Below are 25663 nucleotides of genomic sequence, written 5' to 3'. Positions count from 1 at the left end.
AGAGATAAGAATAGCAAATCATTCATGAGCAGGGTACACCGGCAATGCAAATAGTCTGGGTAGCCATTTGATTAGCTGTTAGTCTTATGGCTTGGGGGTAGAAGCTATTTAGGAGCCTCTTGGACCCAGACTTGGCAATAACGTGTGCAATAAAGTAATAGATTGGATTAGTTTAGAAAAATGTATGTTATTTATATTTGAGTAGCATATGATCAATCAATCAATGTCCATTGCAAAAACATAGATATTGAAACAAGCATTTGAAAAAATCTACCTGCAATAGAGCATGCTGTGAAATATGCTAATGTTGGCTGTGCTTTTGGTTTACACAAGCACATGCATATTCAACTATTTTACTTTACTCTATAACATACCTTAACACAAGGATAGCATGGTTGACATTACAGCGTATGCTTATTCATTATCAACTAGAAGACATTTTGAACCCTATCTTTCATCATTCATTGTACTTCAATTGTAATTCATTGTACTTCGTTATAATTTCATCTCCGTCCCTCTGAGTGACTGTGATGTGGTGTTTACACACACTGTGATCATAACTGACATAAAGAACTCAGCCACTTATCATTGTTTACAGCCCATGTTTTACCCTTCCTACTCTACTCTACTCTACTGCAAAATACAGTGACTGTGACTCACCAAGCCCCTGAGGCTGCTTCTCTTTACCAACTCATTCTGTGTTCCATCTGCTCCAGAGCTAATGGAAAACAATTACACATTCATTACCTTCTCTCTTCTCATTCACTATCGGAGTCCATCTGCTCTGTTATCATGAACAACCAGGATTCAAAAGGTACACAATTAGGTCAGGGAGTCAACCCATTTCTCTCATTCCTCTCTCTCTCTCTCTCTCTCTCTCTCTCTGTCTCTCTCTCTCTGTCTCTCTCTCTCTGTCTCTCTGTCTGTCTCTCTGTCTCTCTCTCTCTCTCTGTCTCTCTCTCTCTCTCTCTCTCTCTCTCTCTCTCTCTCTCTCTCTCTCTGTCTCTCTCTGTCTCTCTCTCTCTGTCTCTCTCTCTCTCTCTCTCTCTGTCTCTCTCTCTCTCTCTCTCTCTCTCTCTCTGTCTCTCTCTGTCTCTCTCTCTCTCTCTGTCTCTCTCTCTCTGTCTCTCTGTCTCTCTCTCTCTCTGTCTCTCTCTCTCTGTCTCTCTGTCTCTCTGTCTCTCTCTCTGTCTCTCTCTGTCTCTCTGTCTCTCTCTGTCTCTCTGTCTCTCTCTGTCTCTCTGTCTCTCTGTCTCTCTGTCTCTCTGTCTCTCTGTCTCTGTCTCTCTCTCTCTCTCTCTGTCTCTCTCTCTCTCTCTGTCTCTCTCTCTGTCTCTCTGTCTCTCTCTGTCTCTCTCTGTCTCTCTGTCTCTCTCTCTGTCTCTCTGTCTCTCTCTGTCTCTCTCTGTCTCTCTGTCTCTCTGTCTCTCTCTCTGTCTCTCTCTCTCTCTGTCTCTCTCTCTGTCTCTCTGTCTCTCTCTCTGTCTCTCTCTCTGTCTCTGGCTCTCTGTCTCTGTCTCTTGCTCTCTGTGTCTCTGGCTCTCTCTGTCTCTGGCTCTCTGTCTCTGTCTCTCTGGTTTCCATGGGAACGCTCCCCGAGGGGGAGGGTAGACACAGGGCTGTAGAGGTAGATTTTGTTGATTACCCGGAATTTAGTTTTATCTATATTATCTACCACTGTGCCACTCTTAAAGGGAATTGCTAGTATTTCCAAACTCATAAGAGCAGTATTATTTAAAAGTTTTCTTAATAGTGTCTAAAAAATCCCCCCTTGAATTGTTTTTCTTTTTTCCCCCCTCATATTTCATAGATTACTATTCTTTGTTCATCCCAGAAAACTGAAACTACCCCCCAGTAAAATTTGAATTGCAGATCATTGCAGCACTTGAGTGCCTCTGATCAGAGCAGAGCAAGAGAGAGAGAGGTCTTTAACCTCTGTCTCTGAGGAGCTACGAGGTCACCAGTTTCTTGTTTAAGTAAAGCCCTGCTAGACCTGTCCAACCAGCGATGTTGGTCATTTGCATTTAAGGTCATTTTACCTGGGGGGATTTTATGTATAGATTAGCATTCCATGTGTAAATCAGCCTCTAGTGGGAATCTTACATCTTTCAATCGATTACCAGTAAACCCTGTGCCAAATGCTTTCTCAAGTGGGACCATTTTAGACCAATTTGCCTGGTTACTACGTTAAGCATCTATAAGGAGCATGTGTGAATGTGGTATCTGTTCATTTACAAATCTCGTAGTGGTCGGTAATTTAACTCTGGCTGTTACATTCATCTGGTCATCGATTGTGATATCTGTTCGTTTACAAATCTGTTTGTGGTCGGTAATTTAACTCTGGCTGTTACATTCATCTGGTCGTTGGTTGTGCTGTTTTTGGCCGTTATTCAATGATCAGCTCTATCCTTCTGCCAGTGATTGGATAGCGCTAGATAGAAACTAACCAGAAGCTAATAACGATGATATCAACCACAGCCATCTAGCCCTACTTGTACTGGTTAACCTGCATCTGCCATAGTTTGTTGCTCTGTTTATTGCTGTTTTTGTGATGTGATGCATCTACTGACCTGAACAAGTAGTGAACTTGTAGTTGACTTGTAGTATATTCTCTTTGCTTTGTTTAACGTTTGACCTATCGTTGTGTTTTGTAGATTTCTCTTTGCCTTGCTTTTCTGTCTTGACATCAGACAGACGGTAATTGCAAGATAATCATTTGGATCGCAATTGACCAACCTGCTGAAATAAAGGTTGTGTTATTTAGCTGACTCTCCTACCTAGGAATCCTTCCCTGACCCTCCCTCTACGTGTGTCTTCCAGGTCGCAGGGGAACAGAAGTACCACCCAGAATGCTTCACCTGTCTGAACTGCAGAGCCTTCATCGGAGACGGAGACACCTACGCACTGGTGGAGAGGTCCAAACTATACTGGTACATTATAATGATCATAAAAACGTTATTTATAAAATGGTCTTCATACATAATTGTAGGGTGTAGAGATTCAGTAGACTCAAGGGAAGGGCATTATTTATCACCGAGATGAGAGGTTGTAATTTGTTCAGAATGTTATTACAGTAACACCATTGCTGTGCAGCCTGGCCACTGTAGCCTAAAGCAGAACTAGAAATGTGGAAATAACGGTAGTGCTGGATAGAGAAACAACTGACATGAGGTGAGGAAGGGGGTACTGTATGACACACACACACTGACACGAGGAGGGAGGAAGGGATGTTGAAATACAAAGCAGTCATTGTGCTGTCAGCTCTGAATGGAAGTGTGTGTGTGATGGGAGGCTGACTAGATCATTATTCTGCCACTTGACATTCTGGCACGATGTTAAAAATATAATTTAATTCTATCAGGTGATGCACACAGAAATGTAAATTGTCACTTATGTCCAAAATAAAATGTGTAATATGCGAACATGACATTGTGTAAGAACATATCACATTTGCATTCCTATTTCTCCATATTAATATTGCTTTATGGATATTCGTACACTTTTCTGTTCTATCTATGCTGACCTCCCCCTGCCTCTCTCCCCTTTCTCCCTTGACAGTGGCCTCTGTTACTACCGGACTATCGTGACGCCGGTGTCCCTGCCAGACTCACCATGCGCCAGGATTCCCCACACGGTGACCCTGGTGTCCATCCCAGCCTCCACAGACGGGCGGAGAGGGATCTCAGTCGCCATCAACCAGCCTGTCAGCCCCAATGGCTACGGCCCCGAACGCACTGTCAGGGTATCACAGTGAGTATAGAGAAGGGGTAGGGGGGTAGGAGTGATGGAGGGTTGAGATATGGTGGGAAAGGGAGAGAGATGGAAAAGAGTATTCCTTATCTCAGTGGGACTTCCTGGTTTAATTAACTATTGAATAGAATTGTAATAAATACACCAAGGGAGGAATGGAGTGGGGATGGAAGGGGGATGGAGTGGGAAGGGGAGGGGATGGAGTGGGAAGGGGAGGGGATGGAGTGGGGAGGGATGGAGTGGGGAGGGGGATGGAGTGGGGAGGGGGATGGTGTGGGGAGGGGATGGAGTGGGGAGGGGCGGGGAGGGGAGGGGATGGAGTGGAGTGGGGAGGGGAGGGGATGGAGTGGGAAGGGGGATGGAGTGGGGAGGGGGATGGAGTGGGGAGGGGATGGAGTGGGGAGGGGCGGGGAGGGGATGGAGTGGGGAGGGGAGGGGATGGAGTGGGAAGGGGAGGGGAGGGGATGGAGTGGGAAGGGGGATGGAGTGGGGAGGGGGGGGCATGGAGTGGGGAGGGGGATGGAGTGGGAAGGGGGATGGAGTGGGAAGGGGGATGGAGTGGGGAGGAGAGGGGGATGGAGTGGGAAGGGGGATGGAGTGGGGAGGGGAGGGGAGGGGGATGGAGTGGGAAGGGGATGGAGTGGGGAGGGGAGGGGGATGGAGTGGGGAGGGGAGGTGGGGGGGTGGAGTGGGGAGGGGGGAAGGGAGGGGATGGAGTGGGGAGGGAAGGGGGGGGGGTGGAGTGGGGAGGGAAGGGGGGTGGAGTGGGGAGGGGGATGGAAGGGGGAGGGAAAGGGGGATGGAGTGGGGAGGGAAGGAGGGGAGGGGGATGTATCGGGAGGCTAACGGAAGTATGGGAGATTACTGAATGGGAGAATGGAAGTGAGGGAAAGTGAGGACATTGTTATTTAAATCCAGTGTAGATGAAATACTATACCCATGTCCTTGTACAACAAAAGAGATGGAAAAGGATCTAGCAGTAGGTACGCTGTTCTGTCTTCTATCTTTCCAGTGGACCAGTATACCATTCTGTACATGCTAGATTTTCTGTAGTCTCACATTGTCATACTTCCTAGATTTATGATGTAATCACTCGGCTAATGGAATGTGAGAAAGATGGATATCGAGGTTAAATCTACAGTTGAAGTCGGAAGTTTACATACACTTAGGTTGGAGTCATAAAAACTCATTTTTCAACGACTCCACACATTTCTTGTTAACAAACTATAGTTTTGGCAAGTTGATTAGGACATCTACTTCGTGCATGACATAAGTCATTTTTCCAACAATTGTTTACAGACAGATTATTTCACTTATAATTCAAGGTATCACAATTCCAGTGGGTCAGAAGTTTACATACACTAAATTGACTGTGCCTTTTTAAATAGCTTGGAAAATTCCAGAAAATGATGTCATGGCTTTAGAAGCTTCTGATAGGCTAATTGACATAATTTGAGTCAATTGGAGGTGTACCCGTGGATGCATTTCAAGGCCTACCTTCAAACTCAGTGCCTCTTTGCTTGACATCATGGGAAAATCAAAAGAAATCAGCCAAGACCTCAGAATTTTTTTTTGTAGACTGCCACAAGTCTGGTTCATCCTTGGGAGCAATTTCCAAATGTTCATCTGTACAAACAATAGTACACAAGTATAAACAACATGGGACCACGCAACCGTCATACCGCTCGGGAAGGAGACACGTTGTCACGTAAAGGGAGTCTTATATCGACATAACCTGAGAGGCCGCTCAGCAAGGAAGAAGTCACTCCCCCAAAATCGCCATAAAAAAATCCAGACTACAGTTTGCAACTGCACAATGGAACAAAGATCGTACATTTTGGAGAAATGTCCTCTGGTCCGATGAAACAAAAATATAACTGTTTGGCCATAATGACCATCGTTATGTTTGGAGGAAAAAGGGAGAGGCTTGCAAGTCGAAGAACACCATCCCAACCGTGAATCACGGGGGTAGCAGCATCATGTTTTGGGGGTGCTTTGCTGCAAGAGGGACTGGTGCACTTCACAAAATAGATGGCATCATGAGGCAGGACAATTATGTGGATATATTGAAGCAACATCTCAAGACATCAGTCAGGAAGTTAAAGCTTGGTCGCAAATGGGTCCTCCAAATGGACAATGACCCCAAGCATACTTCCAAAGTTGTGGCAAAATGGCTTAAGGACAACAAAGTCAAGGTATTGGAGTGGCCATGACAAAGCCCTGACCTCAATCCCATAGAACATTTGTGGGCAGAACTGAAAAAGTGTGTGCGAGCAAGGAGGCCTACAAACCTGACTCAGTTACACCAGCTCTGTCAGGAGGAATGGGCCAAAATTCACCCAACTTATTGTGGGAAGGCTACCTGAAACGTTTGACCCAAGTTAAACAATTTAAAGGCAATGCTACCAAATACTAATTGAGTGTATGTAAACTTCTGACCCACTGGGAAGGTGATGAAAGAAATAAAAGCTGAAATAAATCATTCTCTCTACTATTATTCTGACATTTCACATTCTTAAAATAACGTGGTGATCCTAACTGACCTAGGACAGGGAATTGTTACTAGGACTAAATGTCAGGAATTGTGAAAAACTGAGTTTAAATGTATTTGGCTAAGGTGTATGTAAACATCCGACTTCAACTGTATTTCCAACTGCTTATCGCTGTTCTCTCATTCCTTCTCCAGGGTGGATTCTGAGTTGATCAGTCCAGATGTGAAGAACTCCATACATGTCGGAGACCGGATCCTGGAGATCAACGGAACACCCATCAGGAATGTTCCTCTCGATGAGGTAACCTAGCTGACATCTCTTTACTTGTGTTGCTGATAGACATCAATGACATTGATTTTAGATGTTAATGAAATTTATGTCTTGATGTTACAAGATACAAGTTTAAGTCCTTACTCTTGTTTATTCTACTGCATCAGAGCATGGAGTTGATGGACACTAAGGGGAAAACATCAACACTCTTAGCCATACTACATGTTATGCTATATGCTATTTTACATTCTATATTGTATGCTACATGCTAATGCTACACTGAACATATTTGTCCTCCACCAGATTGACCTGCTCATCCAGGAGACCAGTCGTCTGCTCCAGCTGACCATAGAGCACGACCCCCACGACCAGGGGGGTTTAGAGGGTGAGACAGTGGGTGGACCCCTGACCACCCCCCTGTCTGACGGTCCAAGCCCCATCCTCCCCATCACTCAGCCCCCACACCCAGATATCAACAACCTGCGCTCACGCATGATCACGTAAGGACTAATCTCGGTGACGTTTACAGGCGCACAAATACAGGCTGTTGTAGTCATGGTGTTTTGTTTTATTTCAACCTCAAATGCAGTATGAATAGAATAGGAAATAATTATGCAACAAAATACAGATTTATATGAAATCTTCAACTAAATGAGATATATACATAAATAAAAACATTCAACGTGTACTAAACACATTTTAAACATACAGTACCCGTCAAAAGTTTGGACACACCTACTCATTCAAGGGTTTTTCTTTATTTTTAACTATTTTCTACATTGTAGAATAATAGTGAAGACACCATTCTGTATACATCTGGTCCTTCTTTGGACACTGTGTTAACTAACTTCCAAACAAGCTTCAATGCCATACAACACTCCTTCCGTGGCCTCCAACTGCTCTTAGACGCTAGTAAAACCAAATGCATGCTTTTCAACCATTCGGTGCCTGCACCAACCCGCCCGACTAGCATCACTACTCTGGACGGTTCTGACTTAGAATATGTGGACAACTACAAATACCTAAGTGTCTGGCTAGACTGTAAAGTCTCCTAGAATCGGCTTCCTATTTCGCAACAAAGCCTCCTTCACTCACGCCGCCAAACATACCCTCGTAAAACTGACTATCCTACTGATCCTCGACTTCGGCGATGTCATTTACAAAATAGCTTCCAATACTCTACTCAGCAAACTGGATGCAGTCTAACACAGTGCCATCCGTTTTGTCACCAATGCCCCTTATACCACCCACCACTGCGACCTGTATGCTCTAGTCTACTGGCCCTCGCTACATATTCGTCGCCAGACCCACTGGCTCCAGGTCATCTATAAGTCTATGCTAGGTAAGGCTCTGCCTTATCTCAGCTCACTGGTCACGATAACCACACCCACCCCTAGGACGCGCTCCAGCAGGTATATCTCACTGGTCATCCCCAAAGCCAGCACCTTATTTGGCCGCCTTTCCTTCCAGTTCTCTGCAGCCAATGACTGAAACGAGTTGCAAAAATCGCTGAAGCTGGAGACTTATATTTCCCTCACTAACTTTAAACATCAGCTAACCGATCGCTGCAGCTGTACATAGCCCATCTGTAAATAGCCCACCCAATCTACCTACCTCATCCCCATATTGTTTTTATTTACTTTTCTGTTCTTTTGCACACCAGTATTTCTACTTGCACATCACAATTTGCCCATCTATCACTCCAGTGTTAATTTTATCAATTGTAATTACTTCACCTCTATGGCCTATTTATTCACACAAGCCAACACCTCATTTGGCCGCCTTTCGTTCCAGTACTCTGCTGCCTGTGACTGGAACGAATTGCAAAAATCGCTGAAGTTGGAGACTTTTATCTCCCTCACCAACTTCAAACATCAGCTATCTGAGCAGCTAACCGATCGCTGCAGCTGTACATAGTCTATTGGTAAATAGCCCACCCTTTTCACCTACCTCATCCCCATACTGTTTTTATTTATTTACTTTTCTGCTCTTCTGCACACCAATATCTCTACCTGTACATGACCATCTGATCTTTTATCACTCCAGTGTTAATCTGCAAAATTGTAATTATTTGCCTACCTCCTCATGCCTTTTGCACACATTGTATATAGACCCCCCCCTTTGTTTTCTACTGTGTTATTGACTTGTTAATTGTTTACTCCATGTGTAACTCTTTGTTGTATGCTCACACTGCTATGCTTTATCTTGGCCAGGTCGCAGTTGCAAATGAGAACTTGTTCTCAACTAGCCTACCTGGTTAAATAAAGGTGAAATAAAAAAATAAATAAAAAATTGCCTTACCTCCTCACACCATTTGCACACACTGTATATAAACTTTCTTTTTTTTCTATTGTGTTATTAACTTAACTGTACGCTTGTTTATTCCATGTGTAACTCTGTGTTGTTGTTTGTGTCGCCAGTTCGCAGTTGTAAATGAGAACTTGTTCTCAACTTGCTTACCTGGTTAAATAAAGGTTAAATAAAAAATAATAATAAATAAATAACACATAGAATCATGTGTTAAAAAAAAAGTGTTAAACAAATCAAAATATATTTTAGATTCTTCAAAGTAGACACCTTTGCCTTGATGACAGCTTTGCGCACTATTGGCATTCTCTCAACCAGCTTCATAAGGTAGCTACCTGGAATGCATTTCAATTAACAGGTGTGCCTTATTCAACCTTAATTTGTGGAATTTCTTTCCATCTTAATGCGTTTGAGCCAATCAGTTGTGTTGTGACAAGGTAGGGGTTATATACAGAAGATAGCCCTATTTGGTAAAATGCCAAGTCCATATTATGGTAAGAACAGCTCAAATAAGCAAAGAGAAACGACAGTCCATCATTACGGTGATGGTCAGTCAATCCGGAAAATTTCAAGGAACTTCAGTTCTTCAGTGAAATGGATGAGCAATTACATATGTAACTGCAGTCACGCTGTCGCTCCCATTTCCTAATTAGTCTATAACAATAATTGCTGCTAGAATGGTGCCTGGCAGTACCATTTAACACTGTGAAACACAATATGGATGCGCGTCAGTTACACTGTGAGACTGACTGATGATTGTCTTTGTCTCTACCTGTTCCATCTTTCTCTCTTTTTCCTCTGCCCCTCACTCACTCCCTCGCTCTTATTTTATCTCTTTCTCCCTCTCTCTTTTTCTGTTTCTCTATCTTCCTCTCGGCCCTCTCTCTCCAGGCGGAGCTACAGTATTGATAAGTCTCCGTGCTCCAGTAACGCAGCGTCCCCTCTCTCTCAGAGGAAGGACTTTAACCGCTCCGAGTCACTGCGGGTCGTCTCCAACAGTCGAATGCACCGGATCTTCCGGCCTTCAGACCTCATCCATGGAGAGGTGCTGGGAAAAGGCTGCTTTGGACAGGCCATCAAGGTTAACACACCAACCTCTACACACTCTGGTTTTGATTTGTTGACTGATGACTTGGGTATGTCTGTTCAACTGTCCTCTCTGTTAAAAATGACCATGGAAAAGAAACTCATTTTGGGGGACAGTTCCAACACCTTAAAAATCCCACTTCACACTACTAAATGTGTGTCAAACGTTACTGCGTAGGAGCAATATATTCTGTATTAAAAAGTTCCAGAAGATGGCAGCATTGAGGTGTTTTACAGAATGGCCTCTGATGTAACCAGAATGTACTATATGTCTGCATCTGCTGCTTGGAAGATGCACTCAAGCAGGGAGCAAATATCAGCTTTGAGAGGGGGGCAACATATATCTAGAGTTTTTATACCTTAGCAGTTCTTAACAACTTCCCAGACGTTGCCTGTTGGGGTGAAATTAGCTTTGAACGGAAAGTGTCCCCATGCCCTGTGGCGCAGGCTGATGACATCACTGGGTGTGTGATTCTGCAGGTGACCCACAGAGAGACAGGGGAGGTGATGGTGATGAAGGAGCTGATTCGTTTTGATGATGAGACACAGAGGACATTCCTAAAAGAGGTGGGTGACATTACTCTGTTTGACCCTTGACTTCTTTTGCCTTTGTTGATGTGTCACCATCAGGGTTCAACGGGATCAATTCAGGAGATACATTCATATTCTAAATTCCATTTGCTTAAGAATGATTTCATAAGATTTTAAATTGGTCTTATATATTAACGGTTTATGAAGGCACACCATCCATCTCTTTCCCTTACTCCAATGATTTGAATGAACCACCACAGTCAATGACAAACTTTGTGCTTGTCCCAAAGAGCTCCCACTTCTTCTAAGAACAATACAATCCTTTGCTATGTGTCTACAGCACATGTGTCATCAAGAACAATGCTTTGGCTTAGTTTACTGACAGAGATCACCTACCATGTTTCCAACCCTGGCCACTATTGTTAACCCTCCTGGGCTAGGTTTACCACAGAATGTAGTTTGTCAAACTCTGAATGTCATGTTTAGATGATCGTCATACACACCCCTACAGCTCGTAAAAAGTACACCACCCTAATTAGGCTGTGAGGGGTGGACAGACAGTCCATTACAGGTATACACAGGTATACACCCTTGGCCGCATCCCTCCCAGATACACAGACACTTACATCGACAATCACATGCACGCTCGCGCGCACACACACACATACACACACACACACACACACACTATTCTACCCTGCATTCTACTCTCCTCTTCAGGAAACAATGTGAGCACTGAGGTGTGCAGGTTACCACTCTGTAAACAGTAAAAACATCAGGCCATGACCACCCACAAACAAACAGCTAGCGGAATGGAGACTACGGTTTGTTTTCTAACTCTTTTATTAGTGCCTAGCCTGCATAACACTCCAATTACAATCTCTCGCAATCTAATCACACAAAACACAAACACTGCCTTGGGAATGGTTTCCTGAGTTTCTAAGTTCAAGATGTTTTTAACTTGATCGATGGATTGGAGTCTGGTCCTTATGGGAGAGACATAGTAGTTATTTTTAAAACCTTGGTGGCCATTTTAAATCAAAGCCTTTAAAGAGTTTTCTCCTTTCCTTGACGTCACAGTAGCTTATGTAATGTGTACCTGCTTTAGGAGCTAATCAGTTTGTCTCGCTCTGGGAGGCTGTAATAACCACGTATTACTCCTCTTTCTTGTTACAATTATGTCAAGTTAATGACAGGAGAGGAGACATCTTGTATGTTTTAGACCAGGAAGAAATGGTTACAGACTAAAATCGAGTTCTGGACGGAGGAAGTTCTATCTCACAGAGACCCTCAGGGCGGGAGACAAGGAGGTCTAGGTCGTTCACTAATTATCTAGCTACCCACCCAGTTCATTTAACTAAATACTGTCTTTACTAAACCCACACAACCACTCCCCACAGCTCCTAGATGATTGATCTTTATGAGGAGTCAGGGCTAGGACAATAACTAACATACCCTCCTCCCTCTCCAGGTGAAGGTGATGCGTTGTCTGGAGCACCCCAACGTGCTGAAGTTCATCGGTGTCCTTTACAAAGATAAGAGACTCAACTTCATCGCAGAGTACATCAAAGGAGGAACCCTGAGGGAGACAATCAAGAAAATGGTAATGTGTGTGTGTGTGTAGGATTGTAGTACTTTGTTGCATGCACTTCTGTATGGGTGTGCCACCGCACCAGCTTGTGTGTGTGTGTGGTTGGGTGGCTGTGTGTCCCCATGAGTGCATAGTTGCGTGTTGTACATTGTGTCTCAGATTCATCAGAGGATTTAGGATTAGAGAGCCTCTCTTTAGTTTTAATCACTGGTGTTTATGTTCTGTGAAACATCCAGAGTCTGATTCTATCCTGGTTTTGTCTTACTAACAGGACACCAACTACCCATGGAACCAGAGAGTGAGCTTTGCTAAAGACATCGCTGCAGGAATGGTGAGTGAATGATCCATGCCTAATAAAATGAATAGAATGCCTCTAGAATGGGTCTTTTCAGGACCAGGGCACCATGGGCTCACTGCTGCAGTCAGAGAAACTGCAGTGCAGTGGTGGTGAATAGAATATCAGACAGTGCAGTCAAACTAACCATGCTCACACTGCCCTCTAGTGGAGATCTAGAGGAAGAGTAACAGCAGTGTTGATCACGTGTAGAAGAATTTCCCTATATGAAAATTACATCTTGAATTCCTTCTGGATTAGGGCATCGTGGGTAGTCATAGTGTGTTGCCTGATTTGGGTTTACAGTGATGAATATAGCACATGACTGTAGATTAGTGAATTTACAAAGGCTATACTCTGAAAAGGGTTTGAGAGAAGGAGCAACAACAATGCACATTTGTTCCACTAGGCACTGGTTTGAGGTTTAGGCTTAATACCTAACTCTTGTTTTCTTTCTTTCTCTCTCTCTCTTTCCATCCCTCTCTCTCTTCTCTCCATCTTCCAGTCATATCTGCATTCCGTGAACATAATCCACCGCGACCTGAACTCATACAACTGTCTTGTCAGAGAGGTGAGTAAAGAGATGTTAGGTATGTTCTCTCTAAAGGGTGTGTGCTTTCTTTGAGGATTAAGACTTTGCACCTGTATGTCTAGATCACATACAGGTTTGTCTCTCGTTGAGAGAGATGTGACAATGGAGATTCCTTGACGTTAGAAAACAGAGAGACCTTTGTTAGTGTAAAGTACTGGACAGTAGAGCCGCCCTTCTTAAATCAGAGGCCTTACAGGACAAGTGACATGCCATGTACTGTACACTTCTTCACCTAGACCTGTTCAAATAGAGGGTAGAAAATATATCAATTTCTATGAACTGACACTGACATTGAAGAAAACACTGGATAAAGATATTGTGTCCTAAAGTATTAGATAAACAGACCAGGATGACGATTCCTATGTCCTGTATAGTATTTGATAAAACACTAACCCGGAGATCTGATAGGGTTTATATTGAACCTGAATAAGCAGGTGACTAGTCTGGGGTCTCTGGGGTATACTGTATTGACAGGTGTTGTTATCTCACTGACACACTGTCTTCCTGTCTGTCTGTGTTTTTACCTCTCAAAGTCAACAGTCATAGTATTCACTCTCTTTATTCCTCTATGTTGTTGAGTGTGCCCTCTCTATCTTTCTCTCTCTCTCTAACTGGCATTTGTCTTCATGTCTGTGGTAAGCTGTATAGTTTTGTAGGTAGGTTTGCAGTGTGTTTGGTATTCTAAGTATTGTCATTCATTAGATGTGACTCTGTCTGTGTGTCCTCTGTCTCCCTGTAGAATAACAGTATGGTGATGGCAGACTTTGGGCTGGTGTTGTTAGTATTGTGTTGTACTAGATGTAACTCTGTCTGCTCTGTTTGTCCCCTCTCTGTCTCCCTGCAGAATAACAGTATGGTGATGGCAGACTTTGGGCTGGTGTTGTTAGTATTGTGTTGTACTAGATGTAACTCTGTCTGCTCTGTTTGTCCCCTCTCTGTCTCCCTGCAGAATAACAGTGTGGTGGTGGCAGACTTTGGGCTGGCTCGGCTGATGGTGGAAGACAAGATCCAGGACAAGAGTCTCCTGCAGAAGAAACCTGACCGCAGGAAGAGATACACGGTAGTGGGCAACCCCTACTGGATGGCCCCGGAGATGATCCACGGTGTGTATGTAGGCGTGTGTGTGTGTATTCAGGGCAGTGGTGGGAAAAGTACCCAATTGTCATACTTGAGTAAAAGTAAAGATACCTTAATAGAAATCTACTCAAGTAAAAGTGAAAGTCACCCAGTAAATATTACTTGAGTAAAAGTATTTGGTTTTAAATATACTTAAGTATCAAAAGTAAAAGTATAAATTATTTCAAGTTATTTTTATTAAGCAAATAATTAAGCAAACACAATTTTTTAGTTTTTATATATTTATTTACATATAGCCAAAGGCACACTCCAACACTCAGACATTATTCACAAACTCAGCATGTGTGTTTAGTGAGTCTGCCAGATCAGAGGCGGTAGGGTAGACCAGGAATGTTCTTTTGATAAGTGTGTGAATTGGACCATTTTCCTGTCCTGCTTAGCATTCAAAATGTAACAAGTACTTTTGGGTGTCAGGGAAAATGTATGGAGTAAAAAGTACATTATTTTCTTTAGGAACGTAGTAAAGTAAATGTTGTCAAAAATATAAATAGTAAAGTACACATAACCCCAAAACCTACTTAGGTACTACTTTAAAGTATTTTTACTCAAGTACTTCACACCACTGGTTCAGGGTCGACCTATTTTAACCATTGCTTGAATTACATTTAAATCTAATGACAACCATATGGCTTTTAAACAGAAAAATGTGAATTCTTCCGTTGTTTCAACTCCACATACTGTAATACATTGTCAGTACTCTGAAACCATTAGCCTCACAAGTGTCTTCTCTCACAGGGAAAAGCTATGATGAAAAGGTGGACATCTTTTCCTTCGGGATCATGCTTTGTGAGGTGAGTGCCCGTGACAGCAGAATATGGAAGTAATCCCTGCTGCTGAGAAAGTAAAATAGTCGAAAGTATTCATATTCCTCATTAAATGCTTTTGAGTTATGTTAAAATAGAGAGACCAATCAGTATGGTAACCATTAGGGTTGGTCCTAGCAGCACTGGGTTGAACTATTCTGTTGTCAGAGATGCAGTGAGTCTATCTCCACATGGATGCCATTGGGCAGGGACTCCACAGAGGCAGGATTACAGAGGGGATATTCTCTTTATGTGGTGGGTGACTGATAGGGACTGGGGCTACCTGTAGTCTAGCTAGCTGATCTGATGCCATTTGGTGGTCCCATTGGGTGGTCCCCTCAGTCCCTCTATGATTGGTATACTCTGTTATTGGGGACTCCCTTTCCCCTGGACCTGGCGTCTCACAACAGTAAGTCAGATGTACATGTAGGATCTTAATTTCACCTATATTGTCACAGAAAAATAATCCTGCAGCAACAGGATTTGAACGGTTAGTCCATAATGTTGCTTGATTGGTGGCTAGGCCAAAATGCAGGCTACATGGAACGTGACATACTGTTAATATAACGATCTGTTAGTGTGGGTTTTCAGTGAATTTATGTCAATCACAAAGTTCTATTGCATTTCCTACAGTGCATGAAAAATCTCAGCAACAAAAGAGTGATTGAATTAAGATCTTACATCTGTAGGCCCTCCCGAGTGGCGCAGTGGTGTAAGGCACTGCATCTCATTGCTAGAGGTGTCACTACAGACCCTGGTTTGATTCCGGGCTGTATCACAACTGGCCGTGATTGGGAGTCCCATAGGGCGGCGCACAATATGGCCCAGCGTCGTTAGGGTTTGGTCGGGTTAGGCCGTCATTGTAAATAAGAATTTGTTCTTAACTGACTTGCCTAGTTAAATAAAGGTTAAATAACAAAAATATTATAATAAAATGAGAATCTGGCGAGCAGTCTTGATGTCTGATATTAGTTTATGACTAATGATCCAGCTTCATAACTGGTGTTATAACTAGTCTGAGGTTGTTATAACTAGTCTGAGGTTGTTATAACTAGTCTGAGGTTGTTATAACTAGTCTGAGGTTGTTATAACTAGTCTGAGGTTGTTGCCCTAGCATATACAACAGTGCCTTTTGCCCTTTCCTTACTGTGTATCTCTCCCTTACTCCCTCGCTCTCTTTTTCTTTCTCTCGCTCTACCTCTACTCTACCTCTACCTCTACTCTCGCTCTACCTCTACCTCTACTCTCGCTCTACCTCTACCTCTACCTCTACTCTCGCTCTACCTCTACCTCTACCTCTACTCTCGCTCTACCTCTACCTCTACCTCTACTCTCGCTCTACCTCTACCTCTACCTCTACCTCTCCCTCCCCCTCCAGATCATCGGTAGGGTGAATGCAGACCCAGACTACTTGCCCAGGGCCCATGACTTTGGGCTGAATGTGACAGGCTTCTTAGAGCACTTCTGTCCTCCAGACTGTCCCCCAGCCTTCTTCCCTATGGCTGCCCTCTGCTGTGACCTGGATGCTGAGAAACGGTAAGTGTGTAGTCTGACACTGACCTGAGTCATGTATCACCATGCTGTGTGAGATTTTTTGGGGTGTAGATTACGCAAATTTACTTTCTGTACACGGATTATGTAAACAGGAACACTTTTCCAGTTATTTGTCTATAAAGTTACTTATGAGTGTAAACTGTATTCTAACTTTGATTGTTTGATAATACTATACATGTTGAGTGTTGGTTTATTATAAGTCTCCTGTCCCATTGCTGCCACGGTAACTGACTTATGTGATCTAGCTTGACATCACTAACCTATGACTGATTGGCTCTTCTTTCTGTAGCCCCGCCTTCACCAAGCTGGAGGGGTGGCTGGAGAACCTGAAGATGCACCTGGAGATCCGCCTGCCGGTGGTGTCCGAGCTCGACACGCTACACAAAGCGTTTTGGGGAAACCACACCGCCCCCACCATGGCTTGCACCGCCATGCGGTCTGAGAACGGCCTGCCCCCACACCCCGAGACTCCGGAGTAGATGGGATCTGTAACAGAGTGGAATGCTGCTGGTCTCAGCCCATGAGAGAGGGGGTTATGGTGGTCATTGAGGAGGGTAGTTGAGCCTCTGGCAATGGAGTAGTTGCATTGCATTGTCCAGGGAGGGGTGAGGCAGGAGCTCTGTATGTACCTCCTCATGCCACAGCAGTCACAGTGGTCATATAGGCTAACAGTGAGCTGTCAATGGGCTGTATAGACTCAGGGGGAACCGAGGAAGGGAAAAGCCAGCCTTGCCTAAAGGCACTCACTCATTCAACTCCAACTAAGAGAGACTCACTCAGACTACCATTACTACTATCATAGCTTCAGTCTCATGATTGCTGTACCTTAGCTGAATGTCAGGCTGGCAACTGCTAGCTAGCAGTATCAGTCAATCCCAGCTGTAAAAACATCCATCTTAACACTCATGTCATCTTTATCTTATTGAGATGGTGTTCAAGCATTTTCAGATGTCACTTTAAAAAAAAAAATTATGCTTCAGCCTCATTGGTAGGGGTCCCTCCTCCAGAGTGTTTGTACAATATCATGTGTTTGAAAAGTATTCCTCTGTGTGACTGGTTTGATTTAATTTGATAATATCAAAACCACTTTTTGAAATGCTAAAGGAGGGGCCTTTTATGTGGATAATACGAAACACATAAGTTGAGACGCACACACACAATCCAGATGTACAATATAATAGAGCAAATGCTTTTGAGCATAAACAAAAAGCTTTTTAAACACTGCATGACTGTAAATAGCCCCGTCTGTGTCCAGTAAGCCTTGTCTGTTGTCTCCTCCTCTCCCCCTCTACTGGTGACAGTTGTGTCACAAATGGTATCCTGTTCCCTTTATAGTGCACTGCTTAAGACCAGTTGCTAAAGCGTATTACCAAAGTAGTGCACTATAGGGTGCCATTTGGGATGCATACTTAAAGTGACGCCCCTGGTAGTGTAGAACATATGGTCCATGAATGACTATTCCTTCTCTCACTGTGCAGCACTGACTTGACTTTGAGGTAAACTTCTTTCACACCTTTGATACATTTTTCCATTTCATATGTTTATTACTCTCTCTTTCCTTCTCATTCACGTCGAGGTGAAATCTTATGTATTCAAACTCAACCCAACCAATGTATATAGCCAGTGATAATATCATATTGTAAATGTTTTAAATATTCTAAATGTACAGACATATTTTGTATACTTATAATGTATGCTACATTGCCATATTTTTATTGGGCTACCTGTTGAAATGAAGGAGAATAAGAAAAGTTAGGCAGTGGTAGCTGATATGGAGCTGATGACTTCCTGTCTTGGGTTGCCATAGTGCCAGACAGTGGTAGAGGGCTTTTAGGAAGTTAATGCGAAGAGCATCTTAGGGTCCTAGCTCACTCCTACCGACCATCACTGTAAGTGTAAGCACTCTCACAAGATGTGTCCCATTTACTCCCGTCGTCTCCTCTCTGCATATCAAGTTATTTTGTTTACAGCAGCCTTTGATCTGGTCTAGACTCCAGAGAGTGCCCTGACTATGACCTTGGATATAACTACTCTGTGGGTATCGCCTCAATTGAATGCAACCATAACAAGAGAATCAACACAGAGTCACAAAATGAAGGTTATGTAGTTTGGCATTATATGCCAAGCCACATTTACCGTTTATTCCTCTCAAAAGAAATTGAGGATAATTTGTTAGTTGTTACTATAGAGTTCTTTAGTCATCCATAGCAGGGTGGATGTGTTGTGGAAGTTGGAGACAGCCAGAGAGTCACATCATAGTGTCTCTCTGACCACAAGCCTCTCTCAGTCCTACAGTACATGGAGACAAACTTAGTCACAACACAAGTCTCCTCTACATGGAATTCCCTATGGGAGGCCCTCTGTTTACACACAAACTGCTGGCTGTAATTAATATCTATATTGTATGTCTGTTGTTATGCCTCTCATACTACACTCTCTTGAAAATAATCTCTCACTGTATGTGAATCTTTCTCTTGAACACATTGTCACTCTCATTCTCTCACACGTGTTCTTTTTCCATCAAACATTTTCTCTATTCCCTATTTTCCACTTGAAGATGAGCTGCATGGTGTACTTGCTATTGCGATCACTTCTGCTGTATAACCAGGCTATTCTTTTCATTTTAAAGCTAAAATTGTGATTAAAAGGAAAGAAAGAAAGAGTCAGGAAAGAGTGTACAGACAGAGACAGGAAAGAGTGTACAGACAGAGACAGGAAAGAGTGTACAGACAGAGACAGGAAAGAGTGTACAGACAGAGAAAGGAAAGAGTGTACAGACAGAGACAGGAAAGAGTGTACAGACAGAGACAGGAAAGAGTGTACAGACAGAGAAAGGAAAGAGTGTACAGACAGAGACAGGAAAGAGTGTACAGACAGAGACAGGAAAGAGTGTACAGACAGAGAAAGGAAAGAGTGTACAGACAGAGACAGGAAAGAGTGTACAGACAGAGACAGGAAAGAGTGTACAGACAGAGAAAGGAAAGAGTGTACAGACAGAGACAGGAAAGAGTGTACAGACAGAGAAAGGAAAGAGTGTACAGACAGAGACAGGAAAGAGTGTACAGACAGAGAAAGGAAAGAGTGTACAGACAGAGACAGGAAAGAGTGTACAGACAGAGAAAGGAAAGAGTGTACAGACAGAGACAGGAAAGAGTGTACAGACAGAGACAGGAAAGAGTGTACAGACAGAGACAGGAAAAATGACAAAATACAGTTAAAAAAACACAGCATCTCTTTTTCTATATAATGACTGAAATCTTTTTGTATATATTTGAGTACTTTGATTTGCACTTTCAATTTTGGGTTACTTGTGATAAAGAACTAAAATGACGGTTGATAATATGAATGCAAGTCACTGATGGAGCCTTTCAATTAAATTGTAAACGTGTCCTGGGAAATTCTTCCTTCTTTGTAGCAAACCAGAGTTAGGTGGCCATTCTGATGCCTGCAGGTATTTATTATTAGATAACTCTGTCACAGCATGTCTGTATCTAACTTGGTTCTCATTTCAGACATATCCTCAACTTTAAAAACATGGTACATGCAACATTGAGTGGTTCAAAAGAGATACCTCCCAGCCCTACCTTCTAATTGTCTAAACTATTCAGCCTAGTTATTTCAAATTCTTCTAGTTTGCTACAGAGAGGATGAAATAACCATGGTCTGTCTGCTGCCTATAGACCGATCCTTTGTGAATGAAGTTCTGTGTCTTCTTGACTGTTTCACCTTACGGTGATGTCCAGAGAGGGTTAAACCACTGTTAGTCTGTCATCAAAAGAGAGCACTTGTACGATGCCTTTTTCACATTATTGTGCCAACCCGAACAGTATTGAGCTGGCTAGATATCTTCCTTTCCAAAACGATTCCAGAAACTAGGCTGGATGTGAAACAAGGCCAGTGTAGTACACATATGTTTGCCTTGTCATGGAATCGGCTCAGTTGTGTGAAAAGGGTATACTTACTGGCCTATTCAATCACCAAAATCACAGTAGTACAATAAGCCTCCAATGAGCATGCAATCCTCTACCTACCTGTCAATGTATAAATCAGTACAGAAAATATCTCTCTTATGCACATCTTCTGCTAATGTGTTTATCAATGGGCATGTATGGGAATTCAATTGAAGTATGTATGGGACTTTGCCATGTTTGTAAATATGTATCACCATGTATGTCAAAGCCACATTGTCAAGCATGTTATGGATGTATGGATGAGAATGTGTCAGCAGCACTTCTTTGCAAAGTATCCTTACCGCTGAACAATATGCTGTGCCTTTGTTTTAAAGCTAGCCTTGCCAACGACTCGACTCGAAATGCGTTTGTTTGAACTGATTTTTTGGTGTAAAATTCAAACCTGATGATAATGAATGGATTTAACATCCTTGCTGATATTTTGTTTTATTATGAAAATTTCCTCTTGTTGTATATCATATTTATATTTTCCATATTTCTCAATTTTTGATATCTTAGGGATTATGGTTCATTTTATTTTCCTTTTATTTAAAAAAACAACACAAGCTGTGAACCTTTCTGCACTTTAATCCTGAACGTGAACATTGACAACCCTAGGAGACCACTGTATTTCATCACAGCTGGAATAAACGTTTTGCTCCTTAATGAAATTGATCAGTGTGTGATTTATTGTATAATTACTTATATCCTTTACATTTGATATGACTACTATACAAAAAAAAGTACTACTGGAGGAGGAGATTGTGTATGCAATGGAGGACAGGACCCACCTTTCATCCCATCAACCCCAGATGATGATGATCAGACATCCCCTCAGTGCCATACTTTCACTTTCTCACTGAAGTTAAGTAGGCTACTGTATGACTTAATGTAATTAATACAATTTGCTTTTGCGCTCAAGAATGAACTCATTTCAAATGACCTGAATAGCTGAAAAAAGCATTTCTCTTCTACCAACAGGTTCTATTTTCCTACACAGTAGAGATGGCCATGTCTCCTGGAAAGCCACTGAGTGTATGCTTTTGTTCTAGTCCTGCTCTAAGACATCTTATTCAGCTACAGTAATCGTGTTCCTGGTGAGCAGCTGTGATTGATAATTAAGTATTTCATATCCATTATTGAACTTTTTTTTATAAATAAGCAGTCATTATAACATGTCAATAGACTATCCAAAATAAGACATTAATTGTGCCACACTGGCTACCCAGACTCCGGCCAAACACTGCCACGCTCACGGACGTTGGTTTCGTATGTAGCGAACGACCGAGCATGGAATAAGTTAGTGTGAATCGAACCGTCGGGCTAGTTTTTATTGTATTTAACAAGGCAAATCAGTTGATTAAGAACAAATGTATTATTATTTACAATGACGGCCTACAGTGGGTTAACTGCCTTGTTTAGGGGCAAAACGATAGATTTGAACCTTGTCGGGTCGGGGATTTGATGCAGAAATATGTCGGTTACTGGCCCAACACTCTAACCACTAGGCTACCTACCGCCCCAATATAGCCTAACCTACATGTACACTCTCTTATTATGTAATGAATGCAAACTGGACAATGCAACCTTCCTCCCTGCGGAGGAAAGGGTACATTTCTCAGGCACACGTGACCATATCCATCCTGCGCATCCATGTGCGATTGTTTTCATTCCGATGGTGGTGCAGGCTGTGCCGCTTGACGTCACGGTGAGTCTGGCTGGGCAGTACTGCTACTGAACAGTGCGCTGTTAAAATCTGAAGCTGCCATTCAGTGTTTGTGCACTTTAGAATAGGCATCGGTGCAAGGAACAGCAGTGGAAGACGAAGAGTAACATTTAATATAGGGTAGGTTGGTCGCAAGCCTCTCAGAATCATCATTGTCCTGCACAATAAACACACGGAATACACCACGTAGCCCCAAACGGAGGCTTGAAGAGTGTTGGCATAGCATTCATTCATACGGCAATTACAAAATGGAAAATTCGTCTTCCAACAACCGGTTTAGGACAACAATGTTCAACCACGGTGAGTAGTCAATCTAGTCTCTCTAGGAATGTGCCAATAAGTATCCTATGTAAGTGTGATCGGAGGAGAACCTCGGGAAAACAATTCCAAATGTGTCCGTTGGTTTGCATCGTAGGGGGTTCAGCGCCCTGCAGCATCTCGTGCGCTCTCATTCCCGTATTGGTTTGTTTTGGGCTCGTATTTATCTAGGCTGGGGCACATATTGCTTGTCGCACGAGTATTGCTTGTTAAAGTGGTGTCCTCAATTGATTAAACTGTGTCAGCTGAAGTTTCAGGGAGACGAGAAAGTAACCAAAACAGCTACAGTGTGCAACCCAAATGGATATGTCTATATTGTGGACGTTAGATAATTTTGCTGTAAAGATAATTTGCTCATCTTTTTTGAAAAATGACAGTGTCCTGTCAGTTTGACAATAGAAGGGAGTTTTTTGGCCATGTCAAACTCCCGCGAAAACCTGCTCCCCGAGTCGTTGCATATTTACTCTAAACAGAGGTCATAAACCAGACTTTTGGCTCAGACTTCTGGCCCATGCTGTCCTTTTGGGCTGAGTTTTACCCTTTAAGGCAGGAAAGTAGATGAAAGAGCCATACATCCAAGTGATGGGCTATGCAGTCCACAAGAGGTGGTGGATATATAATTTGCTTGTCTAATCACCATATTGATTACATTATTGGTTACCTCATCCATCAAATGATGTGATAAACCCAAAGGTTTTATAGGGCTAAGCCAAAACTCATTCTCAAAAGTTTACTTCTGTTGTGTGTATTTATGTTGTTATGCAAATGACCTCATAGGCTATGCTCATGTATAGTTCACTCAGGATGAGGTCGGCTGACAGGGACTAGCTAGTGCTCATATATACCTGAGACTCCGTTTACCCTTTACATGAACCCTGTTTATATAATCACAACTCTGTCATAGCAATGACAAAACAACATGCCTCCAGTCCAGTCCCATCACAGGAATGGTGCTGTTTGACCAAACCTATATGACCACTTCCACTGACTGACATTTGGAGAATATATTTCCTCCAATTGCATAAAAGTGCTTTATTCTCCAGCCAGACTCTGAGAAACTGGCTCATCTGTGTCTACACTGATAATCTATGTATCAAGATGAGCATTGTTTTTACAGCTGAGTTACAGGTAGCTTGCGGTCTGACGAGGCCTTATCCAATGATGATGGCCTGACCACGATGACCTGACTTTTTTTCTTTTGCATACAACAGAAGCCATGGAGTGAATGAACCATTCACAATTCCACGCTGATTGTGTGTACTTGTGCCCAATTATTTTCATTTTTAACTCTGTGCCCCAATGATGCCACCACGGATAAACATCTGGTTAGTCCAGACTGTTGCCTTCAAAAAAATAGGTAACAGAGAGAAAGGGGGATATACAGAGCCTGATCTACACCAGCAAAAACAGCCTGTCCTCTGAGTCCCACCCTTGAGAGCGAGAGACACACTCAAGTCTGACATCAGATCAGTGTGTTAATTTGTGAGGGAGGGCTCCATGCTGTTGGCTCATATGGATGTACTTTACAGCAGCCGGCACAGTCAGCTGACGGTAGTGTATTCCTTTTTAAATGGTATAAGTAGACTGAAACAGTGGCTTTTTCTTAGTGTCCATTGTCCCTTTTCCAAATACAGGTTGTAGGTTTCTGTGAACTCGACGATCCTCACAAAATTCTATTACTTTCTGAGACTGAGCAAAGTTTTAATTTGGTCGCCTTCCTCCTACCGTTTTAAGCTGTCGACTGTCCCTGTTTATAGCAGCTCAAATTGGAATCTAGGCCGGTGTAATTAACCCATTTGAACTGATTTAACAAATTTAAAAAGGTATCTTTCTTAAACGAGTACAAATCTCAGACCAACCCAACCTGTGATACCCAAAACAATGGGAAGGAACCCTACTACTGTACAGTAGGAAGTTAAAGTAGAGGAAGCGGCTCTCCTCTGTAGTCCAGCTGGGAAAACAGCCAGTAGTGGTAGAGACAGAGGAGACTGATGAGCAGAGACTTGGGTTCAAATAGTATTTCAAACCTTACAAACACTTTGAGAGTTTGATTGAGCCTGTCTGAAGTACCATATGGGCAGGATTTGGCAATTTTGTGACTCCCATTGACCACTGCACCAAGCAAGCTCAATCAAGCGTGGCTAAAGGTATTTGTAATTAAACAAATACCATTTGAACCCAGGCCCAGTCATAGTGGCTAGCGGTGGACATTCCTCAGTGAGAGCTTGTTGGAGAGACGCAGCCATCCAAGACCACTGTGGCTTCACTAAAAGCATCATGGCTAGAGAGGCACTCCATGTAGATCATCACAAAACCCACACTGAAATCAAGAAGGCCAGACATTATATTATCAGTACAGCCATTGTTATAACAAAATAGCTATATAGGGTACCTGTCAAGTTTGGACACACCTACTCATTCAAGGGTTTTTCAAATCAAAATATATTTTAGATTCTTCAAAGTAGCCACCCTTCCCTTGATTACAATTTTGCTCACTCTTGGCATTTCCTCAACCAGCTCCACCTGGAATGCTTTTCCAACAGTCTTGAAGAATTTCCCACATATACTGAGAACTTGTTGGCTGCTTTTCCCTCTCTTTGCGGTACAACTCATCCAAAACCATCTCAATTGGGTTGAGGTCAGGTGATTGTGGATGCCAGGTCATCTGATGCAGCACTCCATCATGCTCCTTCTTGGTCAAATAGCCCTTACACAGCCTGGAGGTGTGTTGGGTCATTGTCCTGTTGAAAAATGAATTATAGTCCCACTAAGCACAAACCAGATGGGATGGCTTATCGCTGCAGAATGCTGTGGTAGCCATGCTGGTTAAGTGTGCCTTGAATTCTAAATAAATCACAGACAGTGTCACCAGCAAAGCATCATCACAACTCCTCCATACTTCACGGTGGGAACCACACATGCGGAGATCCTCAGTTCACCTACTCTGCGTCTCACAAAGATACGGCGGTTGGAACCAAAAATCTAATTTGGACTCATCAGACCAAAGGACAGATTTCCACCAGTCTAATGTACTTTGCTTGTGTTTCTTGGCCCAAGCAAGTCTTCTTATTATTGGTGTCCTTTAGTAGTGGTTTCTTTGCAGCAATTTGACCATGAAGGCCTGATTCACGTAGTCTCCTCTGAACAGTTGATGTTGAGATGTGTCTGTTACTTGAACTCTGAAGCATTTATTTGGGCTGCAATTTCAGAGGCTGGTAACTT

General features: G+C 42.9%; 2 protein-coding genes across 4 annotated transcripts in view; both read left to right on the top strand.

Moving 5' to 3' along the window:
- LOC109905667 (LIM domain kinase 1) overlaps window positions 1-21068 on the top strand; it is a 90535-nt gene extending 69467 nt beyond the window's left edge. For all 3 annotated transcript variants that reach the window (XM_031790808.1, XM_031790809.1, XM_031790810.1), the window contains 13 exons: window positions 2821-2930; window positions 3559-3750; window positions 6437-6542; window positions 6816-7012; window positions 9711-9900; window positions 10386-10472; window positions 11908-12039; window positions 12299-12358; window positions 12867-12932; window positions 13903-14056; window positions 14826-14881; window positions 16272-16429; window positions 16737-21068. In XM_031790808.1, the coding sequence (XP_031646668.1) occupies window positions 2821-2930; window positions 3559-3750; window positions 6437-6542; window positions 6816-7012; window positions 9711-9900; window positions 10386-10472; window positions 11908-12039; window positions 12299-12358; window positions 12867-12932; window positions 13903-14056; window positions 14826-14881; window positions 16272-16429; window positions 16737-16926 (1698 nt within the window). In that variant the 3' untranslated portion in view covers window positions 16927-21068. The remainder of the gene's footprint in view (window positions 1-2820; window positions 2931-3558; window positions 3751-6436; window positions 6543-6815; window positions 7013-9710; window positions 9901-10385; window positions 10473-11907; window positions 12040-12298; window positions 12359-12866; window positions 12933-13902; window positions 14057-14825; window positions 14882-16271; window positions 16430-16736) is intronic.
- A 1013-nt stretch (window positions 21069-22081) lies between these two features.
- Window positions 22082-25663, top strand: part of LOC109904836 (septin-4) — a 67199-nt gene continuing 63617 nt past the window's right edge. The window contains exon 1 of the mRNA XM_031790787.1: window positions 22082-22423. Coding sequence (XP_031646647.1) covers window positions 22372-22423 — 52 coding nt within the window. The 5' untranslated portion in view covers window positions 22082-22371. The remainder of the gene's footprint in view (window positions 22424-25663) is intronic.

Source organism: Oncorhynchus kisutch, linkage group LG15, assembly GCF_002021735.2.
Source record: "Oncorhynchus kisutch isolate 150728-3 linkage group LG15, Okis_V2, whole genome shotgun sequence".
Taxonomy (NCBI): Eukaryota; Metazoa; Chordata; class Actinopteri; order Salmoniformes; family Salmonidae; genus Oncorhynchus; species Oncorhynchus kisutch.
This window is presented reverse-complemented; position numbering and strand designations above follow the sequence as displayed.